The sequence below is a fragment of the Sordaria macrospora genome, chromosome 5 (genome assembly GCF_033870435.1).
Source record: "Sordaria macrospora chromosome 5, complete sequence".
NCBI classification, from domain to species: Eukaryota; Fungi; Ascomycota; class Sordariomycetes; order Sordariales; family Sordariaceae; genus Sordaria; species Sordaria macrospora.
This window is the reverse complement of record NC_089375.1, coordinates 2,755,878-2,782,669: the sequence shown is the minus strand read 5'-3', so window position 1 is coordinate 2,782,669 and position 26,792 is coordinate 2,755,878. Positions and strand designations below refer to the sequence as shown.

At 52.6% G+C, this 26,792-nt stretch overlaps 8 protein-coding genes across 8 annotated transcripts; 4 read left to right on the top strand and 4 right to left on the bottom strand.

Moving 5' to 3' along the window:
- The first annotated feature begins 459 nt into the window (after positions 1–459).
- Positions 460–3,421, top strand: SMAC4_02353 (uncharacterized protein). The gene is made up of 3 exons (XM_003350634.2): positions 460–780; positions 841–2,901; positions 3,033–3,421. The coding sequence occupies exons 1-3, from the start codon at positions 646–648 to the stop codon at positions 3,213–3,215; spliced, it is 2,379 nt and encodes a 792-aa protein (XP_003350682.1). The 5' UTR covers positions 460–645; the 3' UTR covers positions 3,216–3,421.
- A 20-nt stretch (positions 3,422–3,441) lies between these two features.
- Positions 3,442–4,879, bottom strand: SMAC4_02352 (uncharacterized protein). The gene is made up of 3 exons (XM_003350633.2): positions 4,472–4,879; positions 4,215–4,306; positions 3,442–4,114 (listed from the first exon to the last, which is right to left on the bottom strand). Exons 1-3 carry the CDS (start codon positions 4,577–4,579, stop codon positions 4,042–4,044), a joined length of 273 nt encoding a protein of 90 aa, XP_003350681.1. The 5' UTR covers positions 4,580–4,879; the 3' UTR covers positions 3,442–4,041.
- A 463-nt stretch (positions 4,880–5,342) lies between these two features.
- Positions 5,343–7,901, bottom strand: SMAC4_02351 (uncharacterized protein). The gene is made up of 2 exons (XM_066089757.1): positions 7,586–7,901; positions 5,343–7,525 (listed from the first exon to the last, which is right to left on the bottom strand). The coding sequence occupies exons 1-2, from the start codon at positions 7,885–7,887 to the stop codon at positions 6,421–6,423; spliced, it is 1,407 nt and encodes a 468-aa protein (XP_065947232.1). The 5' UTR covers positions 7,888–7,901; the 3' UTR covers positions 5,343–6,420.
- A 1,488-nt stretch (positions 7,902–9,389) lies between these two features.
- Positions 9,390–12,550, top strand: SMAC4_02350 (uncharacterized protein). The gene is made up of 2 exons (XM_003350631.2): positions 9,390–10,695; positions 10,758–12,550. Exons 1-2 carry the CDS (start codon positions 10,157–10,159, stop codon positions 12,166–12,168), a joined length of 1,950 nt encoding a protein of 649 aa, XP_003350679.1. The 5' UTR covers positions 9,390–10,156; the 3' UTR covers positions 12,169–12,550.
- Positions 12,551–15,926: 3,376 nt separating this feature from the next.
- SMAC4_02349 (uncharacterized protein) lies at positions 15,927–16,085 on the top strand (the record flags this gene model as incomplete). The annotated part of the gene is made up of 1 exon (XM_066089756.1): positions 15,927–16,085. One exon carries the CDS (start codon positions 15,927–15,929, stop codon positions 16,083–16,085), a length of 159 nt encoding a protein of 52 aa, XP_065947231.1.
- Positions 16,086–17,413: 1,328 nt separating this feature from the next.
- Positions 17,414–20,396, top strand: SMAC4_02348 (uncharacterized protein; the record flags this gene model as incomplete). Its single annotated transcript, XM_003350629.2, has 3 exons — positions 17,414–17,669; positions 17,728–19,896; positions 19,969–20,396. 3 exons carry the CDS (start codon positions 17,414–17,416, stop codon positions 20,139–20,141), a joined length of 2,598 nt encoding a protein of 865 aa, XP_003350677.2. The 3' UTR covers positions 20,142–20,396.
- Positions 20,397–22,136: 1,740 nt separating this feature from the next.
- Positions 22,137–24,032, bottom strand: SMAC4_02347 (uncharacterized protein). The gene is made up of 4 exons (XM_003350628.2): positions 23,847–24,032; positions 23,347–23,658; positions 22,998–23,090; positions 22,137–22,900 (listed from the first exon to the last, which is right to left on the bottom strand). Exons 1-4 carry the CDS (start codon positions 23,985–23,987, stop codon positions 22,787–22,789), a joined length of 660 nt encoding a protein of 219 aa, XP_003350676.1. The 5' UTR covers positions 23,988–24,032; the 3' UTR covers positions 22,137–22,786.
- A 284-nt stretch (positions 24,033–24,316) lies between these two features.
- Positions 24,317–26,242, bottom strand: SMAC4_02346 (uncharacterized protein). The gene is made up of 5 exons (XM_003350627.2): positions 25,841–26,242; positions 25,645–25,714; positions 25,253–25,419; positions 25,094–25,187; positions 24,317–25,040 (listed from the first exon to the last, which is right to left on the bottom strand). The coding sequence occupies exons 2-5, from the start codon at positions 25,665–25,667 to the stop codon at positions 24,665–24,667; spliced, it is 660 nt and encodes a 219-aa protein (XP_003350675.1). The 5' UTR covers positions 25,668–25,714; positions 25,841–26,242; the 3' UTR covers positions 24,317–24,664.
- Positions 26,243–26,792: the final 550 nt, after the last annotated feature.

The following is a 26,792-nucleotide window of genomic DNA, read 5'->3' as shown; positions in this document are numbered from 1 at the left end:
GATAAGCTTTAATGGAGTACAGGTCTTGGCAAGAGAGAGTGATAGCACTGATAAGCAGATAAAGATGGACTCTTTTCATCACTGTAGCATTGGACCCTGATGGGCACTAATTTTTGCACCACTGGCCTGTGAGGTTGCTGCACGGCAAAGAAGTAGAAAGAGCAAATGCAGGCAGAACGGAAGCCCAAGTTAGATGCTGCACTGATTAAGTTTGTAACATTGTGACATTTGTAACTTTGGCGTACTAAAGTTGGATGCATTCGATTCAAAGTGTTGAGGTTTCTGTCATTCAAATATCCCACCTCTCTATTTGGGATTAATCCCGTAGCTGTACCCCTCCGTTTGTTTACTTTGGGCTTTGTGAAGTTGAATGTTCGACTTTTTTTTTCTCTGGCGCTTCTTCCCTGAGAAATATCCACTGCCATGGGGTCTGTCAGTCTTTGAAGAAGTTCCATTCGGCTGCCGTCGAGTCTTTCCAATTTTCCAAGGGTCCATATTCAAGGCTCAGGTACCTCTATAAGTACATACTATACCTCTATACAGCCCCACGCTGCTGTACCACCTCAAGTCTAACCTGGACATCGCGGGGTTGTTTACATCTCGCCAACTATCTTCTACTCATTTTCACAAAGAGACACCGTCATTATGTCTTCAAATCGCGGGTTCAATCCCGAGTCCGAGTCTTTCGAGCAGCGGCCGCCCTTCTACATTGGCCAACATGATTCCCACAGACATGAGTCGCCCACTGACAGCCAGTACGGTCAAATCTTGGACAGTGGTGTAAGTCTTCACGCAGATCCCCACTTGTCACAGCTTCGGAAATATTAACACATGAGATAGTTCAACTTTGTCACCACCCCCATCACCAACGAGCACTTTCACCAGCGCGTGATCGACCTGTACAAGAGCCATCTCCAAGAACGGGAACAGTGGGTCAACGAACGGGGACTCACTGATGCCCAAAAGGCCAACCCTTCGCTGCCCCTCGTTACAGTCCCGACCTTGACGGACGACGATACCTCTCTGTTCCCCAGCAGCTATGTCGGCTCTCTTATCGCCTACACCAGCCCATGGATCGACCTCTGCTCTTCTGATCCCATCATCTCAGACATCTCCCGCCAGGTGTTGAACCTTGAGCTCGCCTACGCCAACTTCTGCGGTTCCAGGACCATCATTATTCCCGGCCCAAGACAGGATGACGGCCGTGCTGTTGCTCAGTTTGCCCGTGCGATTCAGGAGGCTCAGGAGGTGGGAGGCCGTGTGAATCTTGTGATCCACCTGCCCATGTACCGCGAGCCTGGCTTGGAGGAGGAAGCAGAGACGCTTTCTGCCCTTCTTGGTGGAGAGGGTAGCAAGGAGGTCGTCAAGGCCGATGCCAAGGGCACCGAGATCGATCTCTTCAGCACCTGGGACAGCTGGCACACCATCCGGACCGTTTGCAAGTACAGTGGCCGTCTGTTTGTCGCCCTGCGCATTCCCAAGCGGGTACCTGAAAAGGACCTGCAGGAGCGCTGGTTCTCGGAACCGCTGCACTACTTGACCCTGGACAAGAACATCTTTTCGCTGAACAAGGCCGGCCATCCTTCCCTCACCCGTCACCATCAGGACCTGATCAACCGTTATATGCGCCTCAAGAATCACCCTTGGTTGATCCTGAATAATGTTGGCCCCTCGGCGGAAAGCCTCGCTGAGGCTCCCAGCAAGATGGAGATCGACTACCCTCCTCTTTCCGAGGCCAGCAAAGCGATCAAGGAGAACCGCAAGCCGTATGCTCCTCCCTTCAACGACTACGTCGACTACATGAAGTACCTCGAGCGCCACCAGCCTCCTTACTCGGCCATGGAGACCCCGTCGCTCGTCAGCTTCCAGGACTGGCTCCAGTCTCCCCTCCAGCCGCTCTCGGACAACCTCGAGTCGGCCACATACGAGGTCTTCGAGGGCGACCCGGTCAAGTACGACCAATACGAGAAGGCCGTGGCCGAGGCCATGCTCGAGTGGAAGAAGTACAACCGGCCAATCTCCTCCGTCACCCCCGAAACTCCCGACGGCAAGGACCTAATCGTAGCCGTCGCCGGCGCCGGCCGTGGCCCCTTAGTCGCCCGCGTTCTCCGCGCCGCGAAATCCACCAACACCTCCATCCAGCTCTGGGCTTTGGAGAAGAACCAGAACGCCTACGTCTACCTCCTCCGCCGCAACAAGCGCGAGTGGAACAACTCGGTAACCGTTATCAAGACCGACATGCGCGAGTGGGAGGGTCCCCGCCTGGCCGCCAACCCCAACGTGATCACCAAGCTCGACATCCTGGTCACCGAGCTCTTGGGTTCCTTCGGTGACAACGAGCTCTCCCCCGAATGCCTCGACGGCATCCAGCGCCACATCGCCCGGCCGCACGGCATCTCGATCCCCTACAGCTACACCGCGCACCTCTCGCCCATCGCCCACCCGCGCATCTTCGCCGACCTGTCCAACCGCGTCGTGTCCGACCCCAACGCCTTCGACATCCCCTGGGTGACCCGCCTCTTCCAGCTCGCCTACGTCGCGCAAAAGGTTCCCAAGCACGGTCGCTTCCAGCAAGCCTGGGAGTTCGTGCACCCCGTTGAGGTATCCCGCGCCGACGACTTCTCCGCCAAGAACGGCCGCGCGAAAAAGTACGTGACGCACGGCAGCGGCAGCATGTACGGCTCCAGCGGTATCAACGAGCATAATGCCCGCCATTGCCACTTGACGTTTGTGTGTCCCACTAGGGGCGTCATTCATGGTCTGGCGGGATACTTTGAAAGTGTCCTGTATAAGCATCAGGAGGAGGGCAAGACGCCGGTGGAGATTAGCATCTTGCCAGATCAGATTGATCGGAAGAGCAAGGATATGATTTCTTGGTTTCCCATTTTCTTCCCCTTGAGGGTGAGTTTTTTTCTCTTTTCTTTTCGTTCTTCCTTTCCTCATTTTTGTTTCCTCCCATTATTCTCTTCCTTTCCTGGTCTCCGCGGTTTTTTGGGTGACGATTGCTGACTGACACGGTTAATTGCAAATAGCAACCCCTCTACTTCCCCCAAGACACCGAGCTAGAAGTCAGCATGTGGCGCCAGACCGACGACACAAAGGTATGGTACGAGTGGATGGTCGAGGTGTTCGCCTGGGTTGGTCCCAAGACCCGTATCAAGGTCGGCGCTTCCGAGATGCATAGCAGTCGCAAGGTTGCCTGCATTTTTGGTTAGAAGGGAGGACCTGAACAGTGGAGGTAGCTAGAGATGGTGGGCATGACTGGCTGGGTCGGGTGTTAGGAGTGTATGTAAGTAAAATACTGCCAGGGGAAAGGTCAAAAAGTCTTGTTTTAGCGAAAGAAAAAAGAAGTTCCGAAAACCCTGGATAGATGGAATGTTCACAATCGGAAAGCCGCGAAGTGTATGATGATGGCTGCCCGTGACGGTGGTCGTGTGATCGGTGATCAGGTAAAAGTTGCGACCCAAAGATTCACGCCTCTTGCATTTTTATTGAAAGACCAGGAAACCAAACGCCGTCTCCGTATTTCTAACTCATCCCACCTATGCCCGTCCTTTTCTTTGCTCGGATGGTCCCGACAAGTTTTGTTTGTCTCTCTTCTGTGTCGAGTTCTTCCACCATCATCGCCTAGCTTTGATCTTGATGGTGATGTTCAAATGGTAGGTACCTGCTCCTTTGATACGTAGTCTTGCGCAGGAGATAGATGCAACGCCCTTTGCCGGATAGACGCCTTGGTACCCATCCGTCCGCCTTTGCCCTCTCTCTGAAGCCCAATACGCCTTCCCATACTGAGTCCCATTGTGCAGGCCCGGTATCATAGCTTGTGCAACCCTCGCAAAGCGCATTTTAATTATCATTGGGGAGCCAACTTCGGAGAGCGGTGGGAGGGTTGTGGTTCGGTTCGGTTCGGTTTCGGTCGGTAAAGTAGGTAGATCCATCTGCTCTTCTTCTTCCCAACGCATATCACAGGGTATTCTTTTCCTCACGCGTTGCCTATTCGGCCCTCCGCCCTATCCATTTCTTCTACTGATGAAAATAAGTTCACTCCTCCATCTTGGTGTCGCCGCCTGTTTCCGCCTCATCGGCCTTCTTGATATAGAGAACGTTGTTACACCTGTTTTGTTATAAACATTAGCACCAGTTCTCTCTTCCTGTCGCATCATGACTTGCCATATTGCTGCAAGCAAAACAATCCTAGAGAGTGTAGGACTTACCTGATCAAGACCTGCCCCAACGCGCCCGTAAACTTGCGGTTAATGTACTCCTTCGTGTCGCTGAGCTGGATGTTCATGTAGCTGTCGATGCTCTGTTCACATGGAATTGATTAGCCTGGGCCTACTATTCTGTTTCCCTTCTATCGTCCTCGCTTTCCGCCATGACACCATGAATGACCGTGGGCAATCCAACCAAGAACCAGCATAAAATGAGCCAGGAAGCCAGGCTGAAAGATATTGGGATATTGGATACGTACAACAAGACGGCCAACATACTCCGTCTCTCCCCACTTCAAGCGAACCGTCACCAGGCTGTTGACGAGATCTTGGAGGAAGGGACGGGGGTTAACTGGGACGAAAGACATGTTGTCGGTTTCGGTTTGTTCTGGTTGGTGTGGTTGTTTGTGGTTCGGGCGCCTTGTGTGTATTCACAGGCTGGTGGAAGATGGGGCGTCTCGAAAGTTGGATTCGCGATTCGGCTTGGTGCTAATGGATGTCGTATTCGTCGGGTTTCTTGGAAGTCGAAGACGGATTGGTCGAGTTGACGCGACAAGGTCGGAGGTTGATCGTGAAAGGTGGTAGGTTGTAAAAAGTTGGGAAGAGATATGGGATTGGCGTTGATTGCTATGATGGAAGAAGCTCCAACTGGGACTGTCTGCAGTGATGGACCTTTGCGGCGTTGGAGTAGCGCGACGATGGACGTTCCTCTGTTACGAGGTACGTGTGGAGCCCCGACGCGATAAGCTGATTGGATGTATCGCCAAGTCTGCAAAGCTGTTGCATAGGAGGGTTAGGGTTGTCGGGGGATCATCGATCTGACGACAACGACAACGACGAGCATCAAGACACAAAACGTCGCATATTACACAATTGACATCCTGTTTCTCAGATACATGGACAATTTCATATATAAGTACCTTAAATTCCGCCAGAGTTTTGCTTACATTCCTTCTTGATGCTATCCCCCATGTCCTTTACCACGCCTTCGTCACGACCCTCGAGGGTGCCTTCTTCTCAAGGTGGTTCCTGCCTGATGATATATGGATGGGTGAGGAAGTTGGAATTTCCCTAAGGGAAAGAATTGCCACGGGGAACGGGCGTTCTTTTGGGGCCTCGTCCTTTACCGTTATGCGGGAAGGAGACTGGCTTGGACATCCAAGTTAACCTGACCATATTCATCATCAATGGGACATATCCATCATCTACGGCGTTCCATGGATCGACGCAACGAGAGGTAATTCCTAACTTTCAAGCATCCGCACAACGACTGCCGCAGGCGTGGTGAGTACCATGGGACTTTGGCGAATTATCCAAACGAATCAGATGTCAAGCGTCCTTCCGACCGACAGCGAGACACCATATACTAAACACTACTAAGTATGTACATGCTAAAATTGACAGAATGCCTTGACTCCTTTTGACCCAATCCTGCATCCCTGAATCCAGAATCCAATCCAAGCACAAGAAACACCAAAAACGAATGACAGAATCTGGTCCAGTTCATGCTCTACCGCATTGTCTTGCTTTGATTGTTCTTTGAGTTTAAACAACATCAAGCTCTCGTCGACTTCGCCTGTCCGAAGTACGCCCATCATCACGCCTCAAACTCAACCCCTCTATGATCCATGACGCTTCATTTCTCGTCAAACCCCCAAAAAACATCTTCGTTTCTGTTTGTCGTTCGTACACCACACCGGACCCTTCATTAAAGCTTGCTAGCTTGACTGCGGCAGCAAAAGACCACTCAGACCATCCGTAACCCCTTTTCACCCCCTTTCCTACCGCTTTCATTTTCCATCAATTCTAAGGGTGATTGCTAATGCTGTAAGGTCAGACAACGTTTGAGTTATAAAGTCGATGACATCACTATGATTGGTTGATTGATCGGGTAATGAAGTCGAAGAGAGATGCGTTCGCTCTGCATCTCGCTCTCTGTGCACCGATGGACCATCTTCCGCCCCCAAAAAGCGCATTCGGGATATCGTGCCTGACCTCTTGCAACATATGCGTCTGTCTCTCAACAAAATCGGTGGTTGGCACCAAGTAGTTTTCTCTAGCCCTGGCTGTGGTCGTATGCGTCTTCGCCGATCCCAATGCTTGCCCGCATTTGTTGTTCCTGTTGGGTATGCGCTCGACCTTGCCCTGCCCAAGGAGCCAGGGCCTCACAATCGGGCCAACAGCCCCCCAACCTACCACCTCGATGGCATTAGATCCACGGCGTTGGTGACATCCCCCGCTCACCATACTTTCCTCGACTAGCCCAGCTATTTGTCACCGATTCCATCGCTCCCGTCTCCGTCATGGTGCTGTTAATAGTACCTCCTTCGGGAAGGTTTTGAAGGTTTGTCGTCGGAGTTGGACTACCAGTACGGCTCTTCAAACTTTGCAAGCTCTGCCACCGACTGGGAGTCATCAACGACGGTTCCGCCGACGATGGCATGTCCGAACTCGCCGCCTCCATCGGCACCACCGCCTCCAGCTCGGCGAATTGGCTCCCGGGGTGCTCGACGGGACGCCCGTACCCGTACGCTTGACTTGGATTCCGACTGGGTCCCAGACTTTGACTCGGACTCTGAAGTGGACTCTGCCAAACCGGCGATAATTGAGCCCGCTCCGGCTCTGCAGGCTTTCCAGGCGGCGGCGTAGCGCCGGAAGTACCTGTTGATCGTGTATCCGAGAACATGCTCATGTGCCTCGATGAGTGATGGCCCCGGTCCGACGCTGCCGTCGATGCGGCCACGTACGAACAGGCCTCTTCCGATAGCTCGTAATGCGGCTGCATGTCCTTGGGCGGCACAGGCGGACCATTTCTGCTGCTGAGACCACCACCACCACCGCCTTTGCTGCTGCGGGTTCCGACGATCCCGGTAGTTCCTCTACGTCGTAGTCGCTTTTTCCGCCGCCAGCGCGTAAAGAAGAAGAGTCCAACTGAGCCGGCGGCAATGAGAGCGAAAGCTGCAGATCCGACTCCGATGCCGATGGCCGCCCCCGTGCTTACACCGCCGCTACTACTGCTGGTCGTCGCTGCTGATGGGTCGGTGATCGTTGGCTGAGATGTCGTCAATAAGGGGTTGGTGGTGGTTGGCGTTTCTGAGGCCTCGGTGTTGGGGACGCCCCCGTCATGCTTGGCTCCGAGGACTACTTGGATACCATAGGCGCCGATGCCGCCTCGTCGCTCGGATACGGTTGTGTGAGCACCCATGGTTCCGTCAGATACAATGGTGACACCCATCTGGACCTCGGCTCCCTTGGGAAAGGTTGTCGTACATGCTAGCGTTTGAGCAGTGTTGTCAGCGCAGGTAAAGGTGACACTGTTTATATGTTAATATTGCTGGCAGCCGTTGTCGAGGAGGAAAAAAGGGTTATCATACGCTCCGCTCGGACAGCAGACAACTGCCGTTCGAGTCTCACCCGCTGCCTCTGTCTCTGTTGCAGGAATCCCAGAGCGCAAACATGGTGCTACCGTGTATCCCTTGGGACAAAAGCCAGGGTTATAGTAGTTGGTCGGGTTCGCATCGTAACCGTCAGGAAAGCAGTTCGAATCAGTGGTGTAGAGAGGACCGTGGATGTATTGGGATGTGCTCCCCTTCCAGACCTGATATATCTGAGGTGTGTTGGTGGTACAACTGGCTGGTGGTGTGAAGGTCGTCGTCAAAGAGCCAAGATTCGTCATGGTGGTGCCGCACTACGCATTCAAGCGGGCAGCTCTTATTTCATCTCAGATCCAACGCCCAATCGAGGTAAGAAGCATTATAGGTAGGGTTAACGAGAGCGGCGCGCGTGGGTAGAGATAGATGTTCAGTGTTCTCACTTCACTCGCTCGGTCGACAACGCTTTGCAACTGAAGCTGAGCCTTTCTGGTCGGAAAACAGCAACGTCGGGAGCAGAAGAGGAAATGGATGAGGGTTGCATAGTCCAAGTTCCGTTGTTCCCTTGACGACACCCGGAAGAACGAAAACCTGAACTAGCCCATGGACAAGATGGGACTGTTGGTGAAAGATGCAACCTGGAGTGCAAATGGGCGGGCTGGCGGGTTTGGCACACCGTCAGGGGCACACCCGCCGCCCGCTTCAATACCCACGCAGTAGGCGCCCTGCTGGGAAATGTAACCTATCGTGCCCATGGGTGCCCCCATCACCGAATCACTGGTTGCCAAGGCCAAAGGATGAATGAGGAGATGAACCTCACTCATTTGGGTCTAGACGCGATAAACAGCCCAATGGGAATGCCAATTTGGAAGCTAGCCCCGGAGAGAAGGTTGAGAGCGAAGCGGTCGGTCACCGTTAAGCGTCAGCTTTTTGGGGTTACGGCTCCTCCTGCGTGCGCGGCGGGATACGCGATGAATGTTAACCGGATCCTCGGGTGTCGCGGTGAGGTTGGGGGAGAATGATTGCGACAACTTGAGTTCATGATGAACCTGAGCGTACGCTGATTGGTGTCTTGTGTGCTTCTGCCAGTTCTTAGTGAGAGCATCTCGACAGATTCAAAAAGACCAGATCAATTTGATGATGAGAGTTCTTCGAGAAGGTCGCAGCTGAACAAAGGCGTAAACCCAATTGGGAACGAGGACCCATCGTGCCCCTGCATTGCCGCAAAACCCGCTCCCGGAGCTGACTGTGATCGGGCGGGGATCGGGGGTTTGGTGGCGCCTGGCCTATAGGTATCAATGGATGAGGCAATGAGAAATGTTCGAATCAAGCGCCGTGTCTTGGGATGTGTAAGATCTGAGCTGACATGGCTGATGACATAGGAACAAGGCTATGCTCAGCTTGAGCCCTATGGAAATTAAAGAGAAGCAAGTACGTAAACAAACACCCGACTCGGTGATTACCGCTGGCATTCGGGAAGGACGTGATTTGGAGAAGACCCGAATGGAAAGTGCTACGAGTCTGCTCTGGCAGTGAATAGCGACTCAGCGTGTTAAAACACTCCAGATCTGTAACGACAATGATCTTGGTGATGGCCTCATGTCGCAGTCGGGAAGAGAGGTCGGATTGAAGTCCCGGGCCGATTGAATGATCGCTGATAAGACGGGACGGGATCACCAATGCATTGCTTTAGTGGAGTGGTCCCACCTGTCAAGTTATGCCAAGACAGCTGTCAGCTCTGTCAAGCGAGTAGCTCATTGGCCTGTCAGCAGCTGTCAAGGGCTGCCGTCTGGACTTCCTTTCCAAGACTCCAACAACAACAACTCCAACAATCCCCTCCTCTTCCCCTCAACCACAAGTTCATCAAGACAGCGCCCAGCATGATTCGCTTGAGTCAGGCCTCATTCCAAAGCAACGACGTCGATTATTTGTCATTTTCACATGCTGTGCTCAATTCTCCGGAAGTGTCCTCCCAAAGCCGCATATCAAGCTTCATGGAAGCACCCAAGCAGCCTTTTACTTCCATCCGGAGACGGGAGCTCTGGAGCGAGCAATGCATTTGTGTTGATGCTCGACTCATCATCCGCTAAGCTGTGTCACGGCTCTCACTCATTTGGCTATAATATACATACAATGACAGCATGCTGCAATTCCAAACCCTTTCTCTCCGTCTGCCTTGCACACAGGTCCTTCCTGGCTGATTGTTGACAATAGCGGGAAACTCTCCCGGACGCAGTGACGCTTAATCCACACTTAGCTGACCAACTCCGTAGTACCTGCTCTGCTTCGACTATTTGCAACGACTGGTGAAGATGGAAGCCGCGATGATCCCTGAGGGCGGTATATGGACGAACCGCTTCATCTTTTGCGTTGCGGCTCCTCCATATAATCAACAGTGCACTCCCTGAGCTTCACCTCCTACTCCTAGGCCTCCACGACTCGAAGCTCAGTGTGTTCGCTTCCTATATTCACGATCCTATTCTTTCGTTTCATCACTAGTCCCTATTTTACAACGACCCATCAACTCCATCCTAGAGAAGCCGCGAGCTCGAGGCAGGAACCTCAACCGCAGCTATGATGGGCATCATTTCCACGACTCTGGCCTCCGTTCTGGCCGGAACCGCTCTGGCGCAGTCATCTCCAAATACCAGAGACGAGACCGTCACGGAACGTGTATGGTCCTCTATCGCATGGGTTATGCATGGCGACCGGAGTCCTCTCGGTGTACCGGGCTCTCCCCCTACCCTGACTCCCCTAGGTGCTCAACAACTCCTTGACCGAGGCACAGTTCTTCGCAATCGGTACATAGTGGCTGCCCATGAACCGGAAAGTTTCGACGTCTCCAAGCTCATTGGAGCCAAGCTCGTGGGCCTGAGCACGAACGCCATCGACAACACGCAGCTGGATATTGTTGCGAGCGCGGACAGTTACAACTTTCACAGTGCTCTGGCCTTCATGCAGGGCCTATATCCCCCATCAACACGGGTGTTTAATGGGACAGACGGTATAGCAGCTGCGCTGCTTGCCAATACCGAAATCTTGGATTATCCTCTGGAAGGATACCAGTATCCGGTTATCAGGTCTCCGTCAGTCGACGACCCTGAATCGGTTTCGTATGGGAACCCCAAAAGTACGAGCATAGATAAGCGAGATAGCTAACAATTATCACTATTAGGGTCGACGCAAATAAACTCTGCCCCCAGTATCTGCACTCTTTGGACAGCTTCGAGAATGACACGCACGTGGAAAGGTTCTACAACGATACGATAGCCTTCTACAAAGCCGAATGGGAACGGATCTTCCACGGCGACAACATCCAGTACCCTGTGGGCTTGGCGGACTTCCATCATGCGTACGCATTCTACGACCACGTCCAGTACCTCTACACGCACGACAACGCCACAAAAAGTCAACTAAATTCCAGCTTTGTTGATTACTTTGGCAGTCTCGCAGCTTCCGAGCAGCGCGAAAAGCACGGTAATTTGACAGTGTCCGGAAGGGACGAAGGTGACAAGATCCGTGCTGTTGCAGGCCGCACCATGGCCGGCAAAGTCATGAAGTGGTTCAACAGCAATATCCAGGCCCAAGGACACACCAACAAGCTCAACATGGCTTTTACCTCCATAGAGCCTTTCGTGGCATTTTTCTCCTTGTCAGGGCTGATGGATGGGCCATCCGGTCATTTGTTTCAAAACCACGTCCCCAACCCAAGCGCAGCCATTATTTTTGAGCTCTTCTCTAAGGGCGGTAGCTACTCGGAATACCCCCCCGATGAGGATCTCTGGGTCCGGTTCCTCTACGACGACGGCAAACGCGACTCTCTCCCACAAGAATACGCCCTCTTCGGTAACGGCAACTCGCAATCGGTAATGCCACTCAGCGAGTTCAGGCACTCCATAGGTCGGATCGCTCTCAATTCCTCCTCCAACTGGTGCGACACGTGCGACAGTCCTGCCTCTTTTTGTCTCGTAACCAAAGGCACCACCGATGGCGACGACACAAGCGGTTCTGACCCCCATTCACCTGCTGTCCATGACAGTCAGGGTCTTAAAATGGGCCCAACCATCGCCGGTGCAATCGGCGCCGCCTCAGCTGTCGCCGCCATCGGACTCGGCCTCCTCGCAGCCACCCTCTGCGCCGGTCTGCGCTTCCACCGCGCCGGCTCGGAGAAAAGGCGAGAGCAGGAACGCATGTTTCGCATGATGAATCTGGGCAGCGCTTACAACAATAGCCAGAAAAACAACAACCGGAACCCAGCAGATGCCGACGTCACGTACGCCAAAAACGGAATTCGACACGAGCGCGTAGGAAGCTGGGAGATGCACAATGGATTCAGTACGAGCCCATATGGTACCAGCAACACCGGTAGTGCCGATGCTGTTCTGGGTGGTACCAACAAGGAGGGCGGTGGCGGGCTCGGTCGTGTGTATACGGGCAATGGCAATGATGCTGGGTTTTACTCGCCTAGGCCTGGTGGCGGCACTGGCTCAAGCTCATCGAAGCAGCGGCAGGTTAGCGTGGATGATGATGATCGGGCGAGTTACTTTGGGGCTAAGCCGGCGAAGCCGAGGGATTTTACTGCGTGAGTTGGGTGTGTTTGCCTTTAGGCGCTCCGTATTGCGTACAAAAACATCCGTACTCTTTGCATTGGATTTTGGAAATCGTACGAGGTTGGATCATCAAGACTCGGGAGGTGGCGTTCAAAGGATGTGGGATTGGGGGTGAGAGTGGGTTTGTTTACTTTACCCCTTTTCTAGACTACTCAGTCCACGTTGCCATTGGCGATCACAGATCGCCGTGTGCTATGTATGGAGCAGTAGGGCGATGGCGTTCGGTCGGGACTCGGGAGAGATCGGGAGCCCGTCAAAGCTTGAGCTTGACCGCTGGTGGCCATTCTGTGATAGATTGGTAGATGGCAATACTACCTAGTTGGAATACATTCGTCTGCTGGAGCACTTTTCACTTTGTTCTTCGTGTTTTTCTCTCTCTTACGTGCCGTGGTAGCTTATCAAGATCATCACCTCACCTCATATGAACCTATGTCTGAAAAACTCTGAAGCAGTGAAAAATAGCACTCATCAATACTGACCACGCCATCTTCCTTCCTGCCCAGGCTGTCTCTTGCACATGCATAACTCGCACTTTCCCTGACTCCCAGTCCAACTTGGCCAAAAAAGCGACATACAACACCAGATTATTCGCCAGTCGTCACCGATCTGACTACTAGTCTGGCGGTCACCGGCTTATCTAGGGGAGATCAGACGGGATCCCGAGTTTGGCCATGGTGCCTATGGTCGTATGTGTTTTCGAGTTGCATTGCTGTTGGTCGTTGAATGTGGGAAGAGAGATTGGTTTGGGGAGGTTATATACCACATCTGGAGGCATGTTTGCGCAGGATGCAGTAATGGCTGTCCTTTAACTGGCTAGACTGGGTACAAAGACTCACGTTTTCTATTCATTCTCTGGAGCAGAAGTTACTCCCGGTTTCATAGCCGCAGAGTCAAACGAAGAGGCTCCAGGAAACCCACGAACCCAACGATGATCTGAAAGGGAGCCAGGCTACTCTCACCGGATAGAGTGCATACGTGATCGGTTTTTATTGCCTTTTGTCTTTTTCTTTTTTTCTTTTTCTTTTTTTCTTTTTTCTTTTTTCTTTTTTCTTTTTTCTTTCTTTTTTTGGTACTGCATAACCTCCTCGTCTTCCCCGAACTTTTCAAAGCAGAGGTTACTCTCGGGCTTATGTACCACAGCATACCAGCAGGTTGGGCGAAGAGGTTCCAGCAAAATGAAACAGCAAAGCCCATACCCTAACAATAAAAGCGAAAACGACAACGACCCCACGAATCTGTCTCGTCTCCGCGAACTTGCGAAGTGCGGTCAAGGGCGAACGATGAACGAAACGAACGAAACTGAACAACTGGGGTCTCGTCTAGTCCGGTCCGGTCACGGGATCATCAAAGCCAAACACAAACCTCTGTTTTTAGTGTGTGTACAGTATGTAGGACTTCGGCTTTCTCGCCGCCAAAGCGTTCTTATCTGTGCTGTGTAGCGGTCGGAATGGTTTGGTGAGTGGAGAACAGGGTGATCTCGTCTGTTGTTCGGTGTTTTCTTTTCGTTCGTCTTCTTCGCGTCAGCCAAGAAAAGAATGGGGTTGAAGCGGAGCTGTATTGTAATGTAACGCGGATTTCGTCTCCAGTTCTCCAGACTCCACCCTTGCGATCTCGGGATCCCATTCACTGACACTCGGACTCACACCGTTCGGTACATATTTTTTTGGTTTGTACATTGGCGTGCATACCAGGTACCTATGTCACAGCTAGACGACCCTTTGTTAGGTTTGGTTCAAAGCGAGTGTTTGACGATCTAGAAGGACGGAGATGATAGGGAAGAAATTGCGACCGCAATGCGTGACAGCTGTGGATGGAACTCTTGTAAGTTATTGAGGGTTAACCCATGTTTTTTTTTTGTTTTTTTTTTGGTCTATGGCAAACGGGTGGAAACGAACTGGAAAAGGGAACTGTCATATGACAAGAAGAAGTTATCATGTATGCCTTCCACCTGTGTTCTCTCTTTGGGAGCAAATGGATATATTTTGAACGTGTGGTTATGGTAAAGGTAGTCATCGTAACTGAGTGAGTGGGATAGACACCATAGCACCCAGCGGTGAGACTGATGATGAACACTCACCGTCTGTCTCCGCAAAACGATGTCATCATGAAGGAAGCCCATCCACAAGGAAGCAGTTCGGTATTCAGGAGATCGTTTTCGCTATTTGATCTGAAGCTTTTCCCGAACGAACGGGACTCCAAAGCCAAGTCTATCAGAGTGACGCTATCGCAGATCCGGGGAAAATGCAACTGACAAAGGCTTGGCATTCAGGGCAAACCAAAACATGGACCATGTTTCTTTTGATTGGACGCTTCTTGGTGTTACATCCCAAACGGGACTCTTTCTTCTGCGTAACAACTGGACTAGGGACTGCTGGACGGGTCGATGGAAGAAGCATGCATATCGATGCGAATGAAACTTCGTGATTTGATTGAGGGAGAGCGCGGGTTGAATCCCATTTTGGGAGGACATGTCCGTTGTTCCTGTTTTCCAGGTTGGGAATTTGGCTGGCAAGTCAAAAGTCTGGGGTAAAGAATCTAGCGTGTCGGTACTTGATTTCGATCTGATGATATCCTTTGATCCGGGGAGAGTCAGGTCTGTTACTGCTCCAAACAAAGACTATCGTTGCTCTTCCATAGGTAGGCATCTACAATTCCTCTGCTTTGAACAGTTCGTCGACAGTGTTCGGAAGTCTTTACCTAAAACATGAACTCTGAATTCTTTCTTTCAGCTTTGCAATACGGTACTCACAATGCAAACATTTTGCGCCGTACTTATGCATGCCTTATCTTTTTTTCCCCGTCGCGGGGGTTTGAGAACGACTCGTGGCTTTACAGTCACCATCTCCACAAATATCCGGTCAGCCGGAGGGAGGGTCGTGGTAGTTTTCCAAAAGAAGCCAGGGCTGACCCATCACCAGGCTCTTGTTTTCCGTGTGTGTGAGTACAAATGCGCGGCACTGCAATGTCAACTTGACTGCATTGGATAGCGGCGGCAACCCCCATGTGCTTGGCTGCCTGCCTGTGCTCGTGGCTTTCACATGTCTTTTTCGTCCTCAAGATGGAATGCGGCAGGGCAACGGCATGGAACCGTCTGAATTACGCCATGTATCTGTGCTGCAGTATCGACATATGCTAGCACGTGCAATTTCTGTAGGCATGAGCAGGTGCACTATCTGTGGCTCTTGTCAACCTCAACTACACATCTTGAAAATGAAGAATCTCGGTCCAGAAAACAATCCAAGAGAAAACAACAACTGAAAAGCGACTTGCGAACATCACCAATAATGTCCAGTGGATGTCAACCCCAGAATGGAGAAAAGGCTTGTCACCCCGCAAACTGGAACCTCTTGGGCCAATGAGGGTCCACTTGGCACGACTCGTCTCATCCCGTCCAAGTCCCAGGAATACCGTATCGTCGTCGCCTTTCCAACTGCCTCCGCTTGTCCGAGCAAGATCCCCACGATCCCCCTTCCAACGTCCACTTGGTCTGTGATACCGTACCAACCCGGAGCTCGTCACTGGTCAGACAAAGAAAGCAGCCTGCACATCCTCTCGCTCCTCGCTTCTCGGGCCGCCGCGATACACTTTACGGTTCCTCCTCCTGTGTCGGTGGTGTCCCTCTCGCTGGAATCGCAACTGGAACCTCGCGCCTGAATGCCCCAAAGTTACCGGCGAAAACGAGTAATTTACCGCCACCCGTAACCATCCTTTGCAGAATTCCAGGTACGTCCTCAATGTATCTCTACCACCATACCCAAACACCCCCGGTCAGGCCAAGGGCACGACGACCACCACAACGTCATTGTCGCCAAGGGGGGTTCAGAACCACAGTCCATCCCATCTCCAGCACATGCTTTGATCCACGGGGAAGGGCTTGGTATGTTTTAGTCTAGTCTGGGGAACACGTGCGTTCATGACCAAGGCAGCTGACCAGTGACCACACAGGACTCATAGTCTAGATATTGGATACTCAGAGAGGGTTTGCTTGTCTGTCTTGATATCTAGGAATCATCAATCTATCCGCTTTCATCTCTGTCGAAAATTCCAGAATTGATCCTACCTTTACTCTCATCCTCATCCGGCTTCTACCAAATCTTATACGGCCACGTACATCCACTACTGTACTACCGAGAAAGGAGCATCAAGATCGGTTGGAACCTCCGCTATCTGTCTCGGTACGTTGTACAATTCCTGGTTGAACTTCCTTTTGCTTTTACGAAACCCTACGGGCTACGGCAGTTCCACGCATCTGGACCAGTTGGGCACATTCCGACATGTTAGGTACTCGGACTTGCGGAGAAAACAAAAAAGAACCCCTGAAGATTGGACGGGTTACCGCTACATTCGCGGTGTTCACACCCCAGGGGGGGGGCACTTCCACTTACACGCGCGCACACTACGGCTGAAGGAGGGCCACCGAGGGAGCTGCCACATGCTCCAGCTGCCACCTCTCGCTGTCACAGCAACTCTCGGTGTCGTCTTTTGGTACCTCGAATTGCTATCTCGGGCTTTTCCAAGGGGACAAGAGGTAGTTCCACTCTGTCCCCAGAGCTCCATTCTCCAGTTGTTCATGACTCTCACTGACTGTACTTTCCGGGTTGTCCGCTACCTACCTGTGTGGGTCTGGCGCTGTTCTTCTCTCTGCCTGCTCCCCTTGCTTGAGCTCCCCTCACCATGCCCATTCGGCTTATACACCTTGATACTGTACCAGTGTACATTGAGACCCTCCTCTCCATACTCCCCTTCCCCGGCTCCCACTCCCCCTTCGTATAGTTATACCTTCATAAGCCCGGCCGAGAACCGGACGCTTTCCTCAAGCCCTTTCCCTGTCTCTTATATCCTCCCAACTTCCTTCAAAAAGAAATCAAGAACATCAACTCTGTTTCGAGTGGCATGCCATCTTATTGTCTTCAAGACTGCCATTATTTCTACCGTACAGCCTTGCGTGGCTTGAACATCAACACTCGAGTCTCATCTTTATACGCCTAACTACCACACTTCCACACACACAGCCTGAAGCTGCCTCACACCAAACTAAACTGACACAATGACTCTTACTGAAGTTCGCACATTTACTCCTCCGAGAGCTTTCGGGGACGCCATCAGCCAGCCCGTTTCCACACCAGTTATCACAACTTCGACAACACCGCGCTCCATCCCCGACCTCCACATCACACTTAGGCCCGCCATTAGCCCATCACTACAGGCTCGCAAGTACAGCATGGCATCTACTCCTGAAGAGAAGCCCAAGGGCGGCATCACATTTGCCCACCAGGACAAGCTCCCTAAGCTTCCTATCCCAGAACTCGAAAGCACCTGCCAGAAATATCTTTCTTCCCTAAAACCACTCCAGACACACAGGGAACATGCCGAGACAAGGCGTGCCATTCAGGAGTTTCTTCAAACAGACGGCCCCGAGCTGCATGAGAAGTTGAAGAAGTATGATGAGGGACAGACGAGCTATATCGAGCAGTTCTGTAAGTCTTTGAGCAAGTAGACCCTTAGTATCCGGCCATGTTCCGCTGACATCTTCAGGGTATGATTCGTACCTTAACTACGACAACCCTGTCGTTCTCAACTTGAACCCCTTCTTTTTGCTCGAAGATGACCCGACACCGGCTCGCAACAACCAAGTTACTAGGGCCGCCTCCTTGATCGCGTCAGCTTTGGAGTTCGTAAGGGCAGTCCGCAGGGAGGAGCTCCCACCAGACACCGTCAGGGGCACTCCCCTAGACATGTACCAGTACTCACGCCTCTTTGGTACCGCTCGTGTTCCCACCGACTCTGGATGCCAGATCCAACAAGATGACAAGACGAAGCACATTGTCGTCATGTGCCATGGCCAGTTCTACTGGTTCGATGTTTTGGATGACAACTCGGACGCCATCATGACCGAGAAGGATATTGCCATCAACCTTCAGACCATCGTCGACGACGCCCGACAAACCCCGATCCAAGAGGCTGCTAAGAGCGCCCTCGGTGTGTTGAGCACAGAGAACCGGAAGGTTTGGTCGGGACTCCGGGACGTCCTGACGAGGGATCCTGGTTCCAACAATGCCGACTGTCTGAGCATAGTCGATAGTGCCCTCTTCATTGTCTGCCTGGATTACACCGAGCCAACAAGCGCTGCTGCTCTCTGCCAGAACATGCTTTGCGGCACTAGCGAGATCGAGAAGGGAGTCCAGATCGGCACCTGCACCAACCGCTGGTACGACAAGCTTCAGATCATCGTGTGCAAGAACGGCAGCGCCGGTATCAACTTCGAGCACACCGGTGTTGACGGCCACACCGTGCTGCGCTTCGCCAGCGACATCTACACCGACACCATCCTCCGCTTCGCCCGGTCCATCAACGGCAAGGCTCCCTCGATGTGGGCTTCGACCAGTCCCGACCCGTCCAAGCGCGACCCCGAGAGCTTCGGAGACGTGAGCACCACTCCCCACAAGCTCGAGTGGGACATGGGCCCCGAGCTCAGCGTCGCTGTCCGCTTCGCCGAGACCCGCCTCGCCGATCTCATCGAGCAGAACGAGTTCCAGTGCCTCGATTTCCACGGCTACGGCAAGAACTTCATCACCTCCATGGGCTTTTCCCCCGACGCCTTTGTGCAGATGGCCTTCCAGGCCGCCTACTACGGCCTCTACGGCCGGGTCGAGTGCACCTACGAGCCCGCCATGACCAAGATGTTCCTCCACGGCCGCACCGAGGCCATCCGCACCGTCTCGGACGACTCGGTCAATTTCGTCCAGACCTTCTGGGCCGACGCCCCCGGCGACCAAAAGATCGAAGCCCTTCACAAGGCCTGTCAGGCCCACGTCAACAAGACCCGCGACTGCGCGAAAGCTCAGGGCTGCGATAGGCACTTGTACGCCATGCTCTGTCTCTGGCAGCGCATGCAGGACGATGACGCGGCCAGCACCACTTCCGGTAGCAGCATGAACGGCTACTCCTTCGAAGACGGCGCCTCCACCTCCGTCATCGGCTCGCCCTCCAAGGACTCCCTCTTCTCCCAGTCCATGGACTCTCACAACTCAGGCGGTGGTTCCGGTGCCGGTGGCGGTGGCCGCGAACGCAACGGCTCGATCAACTCCGGTATCTCTGCCACCGCTTCCCAGCGCGGCGGCGCATCCCATCAGCTCCCCGCCATCTTCGGCGACGCCGGCTGGGACAAGCTCAACACCACCATCCTGTCCACCTCCAATTGCGGCAACCCGTCCCTGCGCCACTTTGGTTTCGGCCCCGTCTCCGGCGAGGGTTTTGGTATCGGCTACATCATCAAGGACGAGTGCATCTCCATCTGCGTGTCCTCTCGCCATCGTCAGACCCGCCGTTTCGTCGACACTTTGGAGTCCTACCTCCTCGAGATCCGCCGCATCCTCCGCATTGCCGCCCGCAACGCCGCCACCGCCAATGGTGGTAACGCCGCCTGCCCAGCGGCGAACAAGGGCATGAGCAGGGCGAGGGAGATCGATGCCGCTTCCGCGACTAACGGCCAGGAAGGAAAGCCGGTTCGGCCCAAGATCGGGAGCAGGATCAAGTCCCGCGGGAGACTGATTACCGGTCAAAGCAGTGGCCTCGGCCAGGGTCCCACAAGTACCTATAACGGAGGAAGTAGTGTGGGAAATATCAAGGGCACGGGAGGCGGGAGTGTTAGTAGTGCGATGGAGGAGAGCGTGGTGATGAGTGAGGATGACGAGATTGGTGGTTGTAAGTTTTCTCATTTTTTAACCTTGATGACACTGGCGGGATGAGTGGCTAACCAAAGTGTGTTTGTGACAGATGGTTTTTTCGACGCCGGCATGCTCCAGCAAGCGCTCAAGGCGCGCCAGCATGGTCACCACTACCATCATTCGCACAACAACGAGAGCAGCAGTGATGATCGGAGTAACCAAAGCAGACAGAGGAGAAGTAGGAGGGATGTGGGCAAGAAGTTGCCTTTGATTGATTACTAGAGTTAGATTTCCTTTACGTTTTTGATACACCATGGGTTGGTTCTGATTGTTTACCTCGGCCGTTTGGTATAGGTTACCTGGGGTTTGGTTAGCGCTGCTTTTTGGATGATCTTGGATTTTGGTATACCGCGATGGAGGGAGAGACAGATACAGATACAGAGATGGCAAGATGGGATGTGAAGACGTACCGTACATACCCTGGAAGGAGACGGTGGATGATATCTACAGTTGATGCTATACTTTGTTCATCTCTTCAAAGTCCCACGTGACCAAAAACAGGTACCTACGTAATGAACTGTTGCAAGGTACGATAGGGAGGTAGTTGTTGTTGTTATTTTTAACGTCTACTTCCGCCTCCCGTAGGGCATGAGACGTGCCACATCGGTGAATCTAGCATACAAAAATAGGAGCAGTGCCCTAACTGTCCACCAAACCCTTTAATCCGAGGGCAAACCGAGGCCTATTGCCAGTGTAAATCATGTGTTGCCCATAGCGTAGACGCGGCCCAACACTTATAATCGAATCGCCCAGTGAGCGAGCACGATAGGGAGGTAGTGATCAGTAGAACTAGAGTTTCTGTCTGTCTATCGGAGGGACGCCTGACAGCCCGATGCCATTGGTTTGATAATTCATCGGTACACTCCTCGAAAGATACTCGCCCACCAAAAGGCACCAAGTCCGTCTTTGTGCGAACGCTCCGGTCAGGTTGAAAATTGAAAGGTTACCTTACATCTCAGCCAATCTCTTGTTCAGAGTTACTAGTGACCAATGTAATGGTAAAAAAAATAAATAAAAAAGAAGCAGCAACGCTCCTTCCCCTCACCCTTCCCATCCAATTCTTTCCTTCTACCCCTCAGCTCCTTCCCCCTTCCTACCTGCCATTCCGAGCCATCAGGTCCATGGCGGATCAATTTTGTATCTCCCAACCCTAGTCGGGTGGACGACTCACTCGCCTGTCCTTTCCTTCACTCGAGGTAGTCTTTAAATCTCGCTTTCTATCTCCTTAAATCAGTCAAGAAGCTCATCATCACCTCGAGCCTCTCGCCTCAGCTTTGCTTTGTAGGTACCTGTTCGCTCACTTCGTCTCACTTTCACAACAAAGGCATATATATATATGTATAGAGAGAAAGAGAACGAAATACGACTAGAGCTAGATCTACGTACTGGTAGGTAGCGAAGGACACTACCTTACTTCATTCAACCCCTGTGCTCCTAGGCTTCTTACCATCCTGACACTGACACTGACACTGACACTCTGCCACTCTGTTTAGACACTCGGGACACTCTTAATACTATTAACATCCGTTCGCACCTCTTTATGTTCCGTTGCCCTGCCTGGACACGCTCACTACTTCCAACGAACAAAGTTCAAGCAATACCCAGCCAGTCTTCCCCTCTGGGACAATTGTCTGAGTGTCTGAGTTGGAAGTTTTCAGTCTTGATTGAAGTTTGTTCCTTGAGATGAGTGCCCTGCGCCAACGGGGGGATACGGTGGGTGGCAGGTCTTACTGTGGTACTGAATATCTCCCGATCTCTACTAATAGTACTTTATGACTTGGAAGAACTGCACTCACCCTTTACCCCTTGCCATTCTTCCTCTTCCCCCTTTCTGGTGAACTTTTCGAGAAGAATTAATAATAAAAAATAAAAAATAAAATAAAAAATAAAGAGAGAAAAGTATGGTTGTTGCTGTTGAACGACTCCTTGTTGTTTCTTTTGATTCATGATGATCCCAATGTCTTTTGCTCCTTCGTCCGAACAAAACTGCCCACGGATGTGAGAAGGTCTTTACGTGCTATCAGATGCTAGCAACGACACAGGCCCCCTGCTCCGACATTTGTTGCTTAGATGCGACTTTTGTAAAATAATGTTGGGGTTCATTGTTAACATAGCTCGAGGTAGGTTCGCGTTGCTCTTTTTGGGACTGGCGCTGGCCAGATGACCAGCTTCAGTGCACCAAAGAGAACGCACTCCATGGCAGCTGCCAGTTCACCCAGATTTGTTATGCCTGGTAAATATTCTCTTTAGCTTTCTCCATTGCAGGCTTTCATTCTCTTCTCGCTCAGCCATCTGGTAGTTGCTTGAATCACAGTGGATTTTCCCTGTGAACATGAGGGGCTTTTTGACATGCCACAGGAAGTAATAAAGCGTTGCTGAACTGGACTTGGATAGACCCAGCCTTTCGTGTACTTACCTCAATGGTAAGTGGCTGAAAAGGTCTCTGAGCGCTCACCTTATATGTAATAACCAAATGGAACATGTCAGGAAACATCTGCACAGCATCGACCCTTTTCTGACGAAAGTCGAACACTGACCATGGGTGACCGTCTCGAGATGGAACTGACTTGGCTGTAAAATCTTCTGAAATTCCAAGCTCATCATACACACAAAAGGGGTTTCATTCCCTTCTTTTCCCATCTTCCTCCCTCCGTCTTCCTGTTGATGCTTCAGAGGCCCTGTTCACTCCCTTTTTAAAGCAGATGACGTAACCGTACCTGCCGCTTCACTTTCGCCCAGTCCAGTAGAAACGCGCGCGAACAATCAGGAGAGCCGTAGTAGTCGGTCGGTTGGTTTGGAAGTTGGGTTGTTCATGTTATAAGATTTGCTCTGCTCTTCTTAGGAAACTCGGAAAAAATGTATATAATTTACAGAGCATCGTTAAGGAGCTTGTTCATCTTGGCAAGCTTGGCGGAGACGGAAAGGTCGATGGTACGGTCGCCGATCTCGACAACGAGGCCGCCGATGATATCGGAGTTGACCTGTTCAAGTTTGAGTCAGATATAAGTATGTGCCAAAGCTTTGGGGTATAGCTCCAGTTCTGCCGAGTTTGGGATCGGTGAGATAAGATAAACGCACCTTGTTGGTGACCTTGAGCTTCTTGCCAGAGCCGACGTAGGCGGACTTGGTGACAGCGGACTCGAGGCGGTTGAGGGTCTTGTTGTCGAGGGGCTATATAGTGATGGTTCAGCATTTCGTTAGCACTTCTGTTTCCCATCTCTTTGTGTTTCGAGGTTCATCCAGGATCCCCCCATTTCCAGCCAGAGCTTCCGCCTATGCCCAAGTCCAATTCCATTGCCGTCGTATTCATCGTCGTGGTTCCTCCCACAAGCTCGATCCCCCTTTCCCCATAATCCTCGTAGTCTCCCTCTTTCTTCTTATCCTTCTCCCATCCACCAAACAACGTAACGGAACAAAGCGAGCGTACCTGGGCGCTGGTAACGACCATCTCGACCTCGCCGCGGGAGGCGCTCATGAGCTCGCCGAACTTGGAGACGACGCCGGGGAGGAGACCGAGACGGTTGTTCTCGGCGAGGGTGGCGAGGAAGTTCTTGATGGTCTCGCCGGAGACATTGGCGCTCTTCTGAAGCTCGGCAACGATGGCGCTCTTGTCGGCGGGGGAGAGGGTGGGAGTCGCGAGGATGTGGGCGAGCTTGGGGTCCTTAGCGAGGAGGTTTCCGAGGCCGGTGATGGCCTTGGCGGTAGGCTCGAGGGCGTTGGTCTTGACGGCGGCCGTGTACTATATCATGTGTAAATGACGCAGGGAACTAGTTAGCTCTCTGCTACATCTCCAGTCCATGCTTTCGATCATCGTTCGGTTCGGTTTTATGGGGGTGAGAGCTTCAATCGACGGAGCCCCATGAGCACGGGAGCTCGGGGACTAATCAATTGGCCGTGACGTCGTGATTCGGGGCGCGAAGGGCGTACCAGAGCAGTGGCATAGGTGCCGTCAACACCGAAGAGGGCGACGGGAGCCTTGACCTTGCTGGAGGCGGCGGCGGCGGCGTAGGTACGGGCCTGGGTGTTGATAACCCGCGCGGGGCGGAGCAGGGCCTGTCGCGACAACATGATGGGCGTGTGGGATATGATGCGGGTGGACGGGGAACCTCGATGTCGTGAAGTCAAGCTCCGGTATCAGTTTTGTCAAAGTAACGGGTGGGTTTGGAGCCGCTCGGCAAAATCGTGTCTGCCTCAGGCTGCAAATCCTGGAGCTGCCCGCTGCGCCGTCCGTCGTTACCTCTGCCAAGCCTTTTTAGCCCGCCAGCTGCCCAGTGCTTTCTCTCTGCTTTCTCTCCGGAACTGCCCGTGCCAAGTGGGGCAAGCAACATCCTGATAACGTTATCGGTGCCATCCCGTCTGCGCATCACTCCCAACTGTATTCATGCATCCTTGACATTGACATCAAGTCCCATGTGATGTGAGGTTGGCCGATTTTGATGCTGCAGCATTATGGTATTAAAAAGCGTCTATCTCCGGGGGAAGCTCCAGGCCTCTCTGTCCCTCTCTACAACGGAAAATCAAAAAGAGATCCCGGTGACCCTGTACGCGCCTCACCAAAAGCATGCGCCGCCCTTCCTGGATTCCGTAGTACCTCCATCCCTTATCAGTCCATAGTTGCCAGCCCGCCGTACCAACCAAACGAATGCTTGTAACGGAAACAATCCGCGCCCAACCTAAACGCCGACCTGCCTAGCCCTGTCAAATAACCATGCGCCGATGCCCAAGCCATAAAAGATTTTTGTCGTCTAGTCGCTGCGCAACATGCTGTCAACCAAGTCGCCTAGAGGCCCCCAGAAATCCTTGCCGGTTGCCAGGTTGTGCTCGTCGATGAACAGCACATACTGCTTGAAGCTGGTGTTGAGATGCGGCTCCAAGCCCAGTTCTCGAATAACGGGGTAGTGGTGGCAGTAAATGTGCGCGTAAACGCGGTACATGCGCTTGAAGATCTGGCGGACAAGCGCCGGGAAAGACTTGGGGAACGGAACTCCAATTCTGCTTGGTAGGACGGCCTCGTTGTCAATGTTGCCCTGAACCCAGGTCATGAGCTGCTCGATGTAGGCGGGAGCAGGCATCTTGGTCGGTCGCTTGTAGTTTTCCGTATCCTGCCACAAGTACTCGAACCTGTACTGTGTCAGCGTGTTGGTCTTCATGTACAAGCTTTTGTTCGAACGTACTCGTCGGTCGCCTTCATCTCGGGGCAAGTCTGGGGCGAGCAGAATTCGGTAATGGCGCCATAGAGGAGGTTGATTTGGTTGTAGAAGTCCACCACTAGCATGACTGGTTAGCGGATGCCCCTGGGCGAGACGGGTTGGGTCGGGAGGGTGGAAGCTCACTGTTGACAGCCAACCACTCATTCTCATCTTCACCCTCAGGCAGCTTCACCACCTTTCGCAAACTACCTCCGCCAAGTGTTGCTTCGGCATATTGTCGCAGCTGGTAGCTGGTTGCACCGCCCTTGCCGCTGGCGCGAGGTCGGAACTGATTGCGCGTACGCTGGTTTCTAGCGTAAAACCATGTTAGCAACTATTTGACCTGATTTTCCACCTCTGGCTGTTTCCGAGCTCGCAGGGCGTCCCAGTTATGCGTTGTGTTCGGCTTCGTGGAAAGGAGATGGATGCGACGGCGAGCGAGCTCATCCTCGCTTCGTTTCCAAATTACGTCATCGGATCGCCAAGTCTCGGTGATGGCTCGTAAAGGGCGGGAAAGGGGGAAGAGCTCAACGTACACAGTGGTGAGAAAGGAGCTCATGGCGACGGCCAAAAATGTTCGAGATGTTCGGAAGGATGTTTGGTGAACTGTGACAAAGTGGTTGCACGAGTTAGCGGACGGGCACAGCTGATATGTCATTTGTTGGCGGGTGACATCTGAGTTGGCAATAGGAATGGTCCTTGTCGCATGACCGTGGAAGGGCGAACACGTACCGATACAAGCAAATGCGCCAGATGCCGGATGCTAGAAGATCAAGACAAAATGGTGCTTAGCTCGACTTCTCAACCGGCCGTGTATTGGTATAAGGGGTGAAGCAGAGGTTGAGTGTTTGTGGAGGACATTGAAAGGGAGAGGAAGAGACACACGGCATGGATGTTTTAATTGTTTACCCTACCTTGAGGGATGCGCCCGACCGACCTGACAACGACAAGTCAAGTTCGCGCTGGCAACAGCGAATCACAGGCGGGCCCTTTGATGGCACAGCAGCTGGGCAGCCGGGAAGCTTTTAGCGCCTGCCATGTCCCCGCATTAGGCTCGTCAGTAGTGGGGTCATTTCAGCTCTGGCTCCACTGGTTTGAAGGGTCTCGGCCGCCCATTTCAACCTCGAAAGGACCCGAATTTTCAACGCTTTTTCTTCAGAACAACATTCTCACATCAGGATATAAGCCAACATAACACCCAGCCAGAATGAAGGCCTGGGTTTGTTCTGTCATTGGTTATCATTTCATAAATACCAAGCTCTACCACATGGTATTGTCACCCAGCTTCCTCCAACAACTGCCAGAGGCTTGGAGCTGTCTTCATTTTGATGAGCCTCGCTGAAGGACCCATCTGGCTATGGATTTGTCGATGAACACATCCACACATAGCCTCCATCCGGTGGAGCATGGGAAGTTCCGAATCGCGGGTCGACGGCACTCCCGATCTCGCTAGAGCAGCACAGCACATGGCAAATCGACAGTAAACATCCACTGTCATTCATCTCGGAGATTCCGTTGTGCGGTAGTAGCCGTATAAGCGTCCGTGAGAGTGGTTGTCTAGTGGCTCACTACGCGTATTCGGGGCATCAGAAAACACTTGGACCGGATGGTGGAAGATCACACCCCTCGGGATATCCTCAACCGAGCTTCTGACCACAACGTCAACGACGCCAATGCACCCCGC

Coding starts and splice junctions, on each gene's coding strand:
- SMAC4_02353 (XM_003350634.2), top strand. CDS start 646: ATGTCTTCAAATCGCGGGTTCAATCCCGAGTCCGAGTCTTTCGAGCAG. Junction 781..840: donor GTCAAATCTTGGACAGTGGT/GTAAGTCTTCAC, acceptor CACATGAGATAG/TTCAACTTTGTCACCACCCC. Junction 2,902..3,032: donor CCATTTTCTTCCCCTTGAGG/GTGAGTTTTTTT, acceptor AATTGCAAATAG/CAACCCCTCTACTTCCCCCA.
- SMAC4_02352 (XM_003350633.2), bottom strand. CDS start 4,579: ATGTCTTTCGTCCCAGTTAACCCCCGTCCCTTCCTCCAAGATCTCGTC. Junction 4,307..4,471: donor AGTATGTTGGCCGTCTTGTT/GTACGTATCCAA, acceptor CCATGTGAACAG/AGCATCGACAGCTACATGAA. Junction 4,115..4,214: donor TTGGGGCAGGTCTTGATCAG/GTAAGTCCTACA, acceptor ATAACAAAACAG/GTGTAACAACGTTCTCTATA.
- SMAC4_02351 (XM_066089757.1), bottom strand. CDS start 7,887: ATGACGAATCTTGGCTCTTTGACGACGACCTTCACACCACCAGCCAGT. Junction 7,526..7,585: donor GTCTGCTGTCCGAGCGGAGC/GTATGATAACCC, acceptor ACATATAAACAG/TGTCACCTTTACCTGCGCTG.
- SMAC4_02350 (XM_003350631.2), top strand. CDS start 10,157: ATGATGGGCATCATTTCCACGACTCTGGCCTCCGTTCTGGCCGGAACC. Junction 10,696..10,757: donor GACGACCCTGAATCGGTTTC/GTATGGGAACCC, acceptor TATCACTATTAG/GGTCGACGCAAATAAACTCT.
- SMAC4_02347 (XM_003350628.2), bottom strand. CDS start 23,987: ATGTTGTCGCGACAGGCCCTGCTCCGCCCCGCGCGGGTTATCAACACC. Junction 23,659..23,846: donor GCACCTATGCCACTGCTCTG/GTACGCCCTTCG, acceptor CACATGATATAG/TACACGGCCGCCGTCAAGAC. Junction 23,091..23,346: donor TGGTCGTTACCAGCGCCCAG/GTACGCTCGCTT, acceptor ATCACTATATAG/CCCCTCGACAACAAGACCCT.
- SMAC4_02346 (XM_003350627.2), bottom strand. CDS start 25,667: ATGAGCTCCTTTCTCACCACTGT. Junction 25,188..25,252: donor TGAGTGGTTGGCTGTCAACA/GTGAGCTTCCAC, acceptor CAGTCATGCTAG/TGGTGGACTTCTACAACCAA. Junction 25,041..25,093: donor GAGATGAAGGCGACCGACGA/GTACGTTCGAAC, acceptor GACACAGTACAG/GTTCGAGTACTTGTGGCAGG.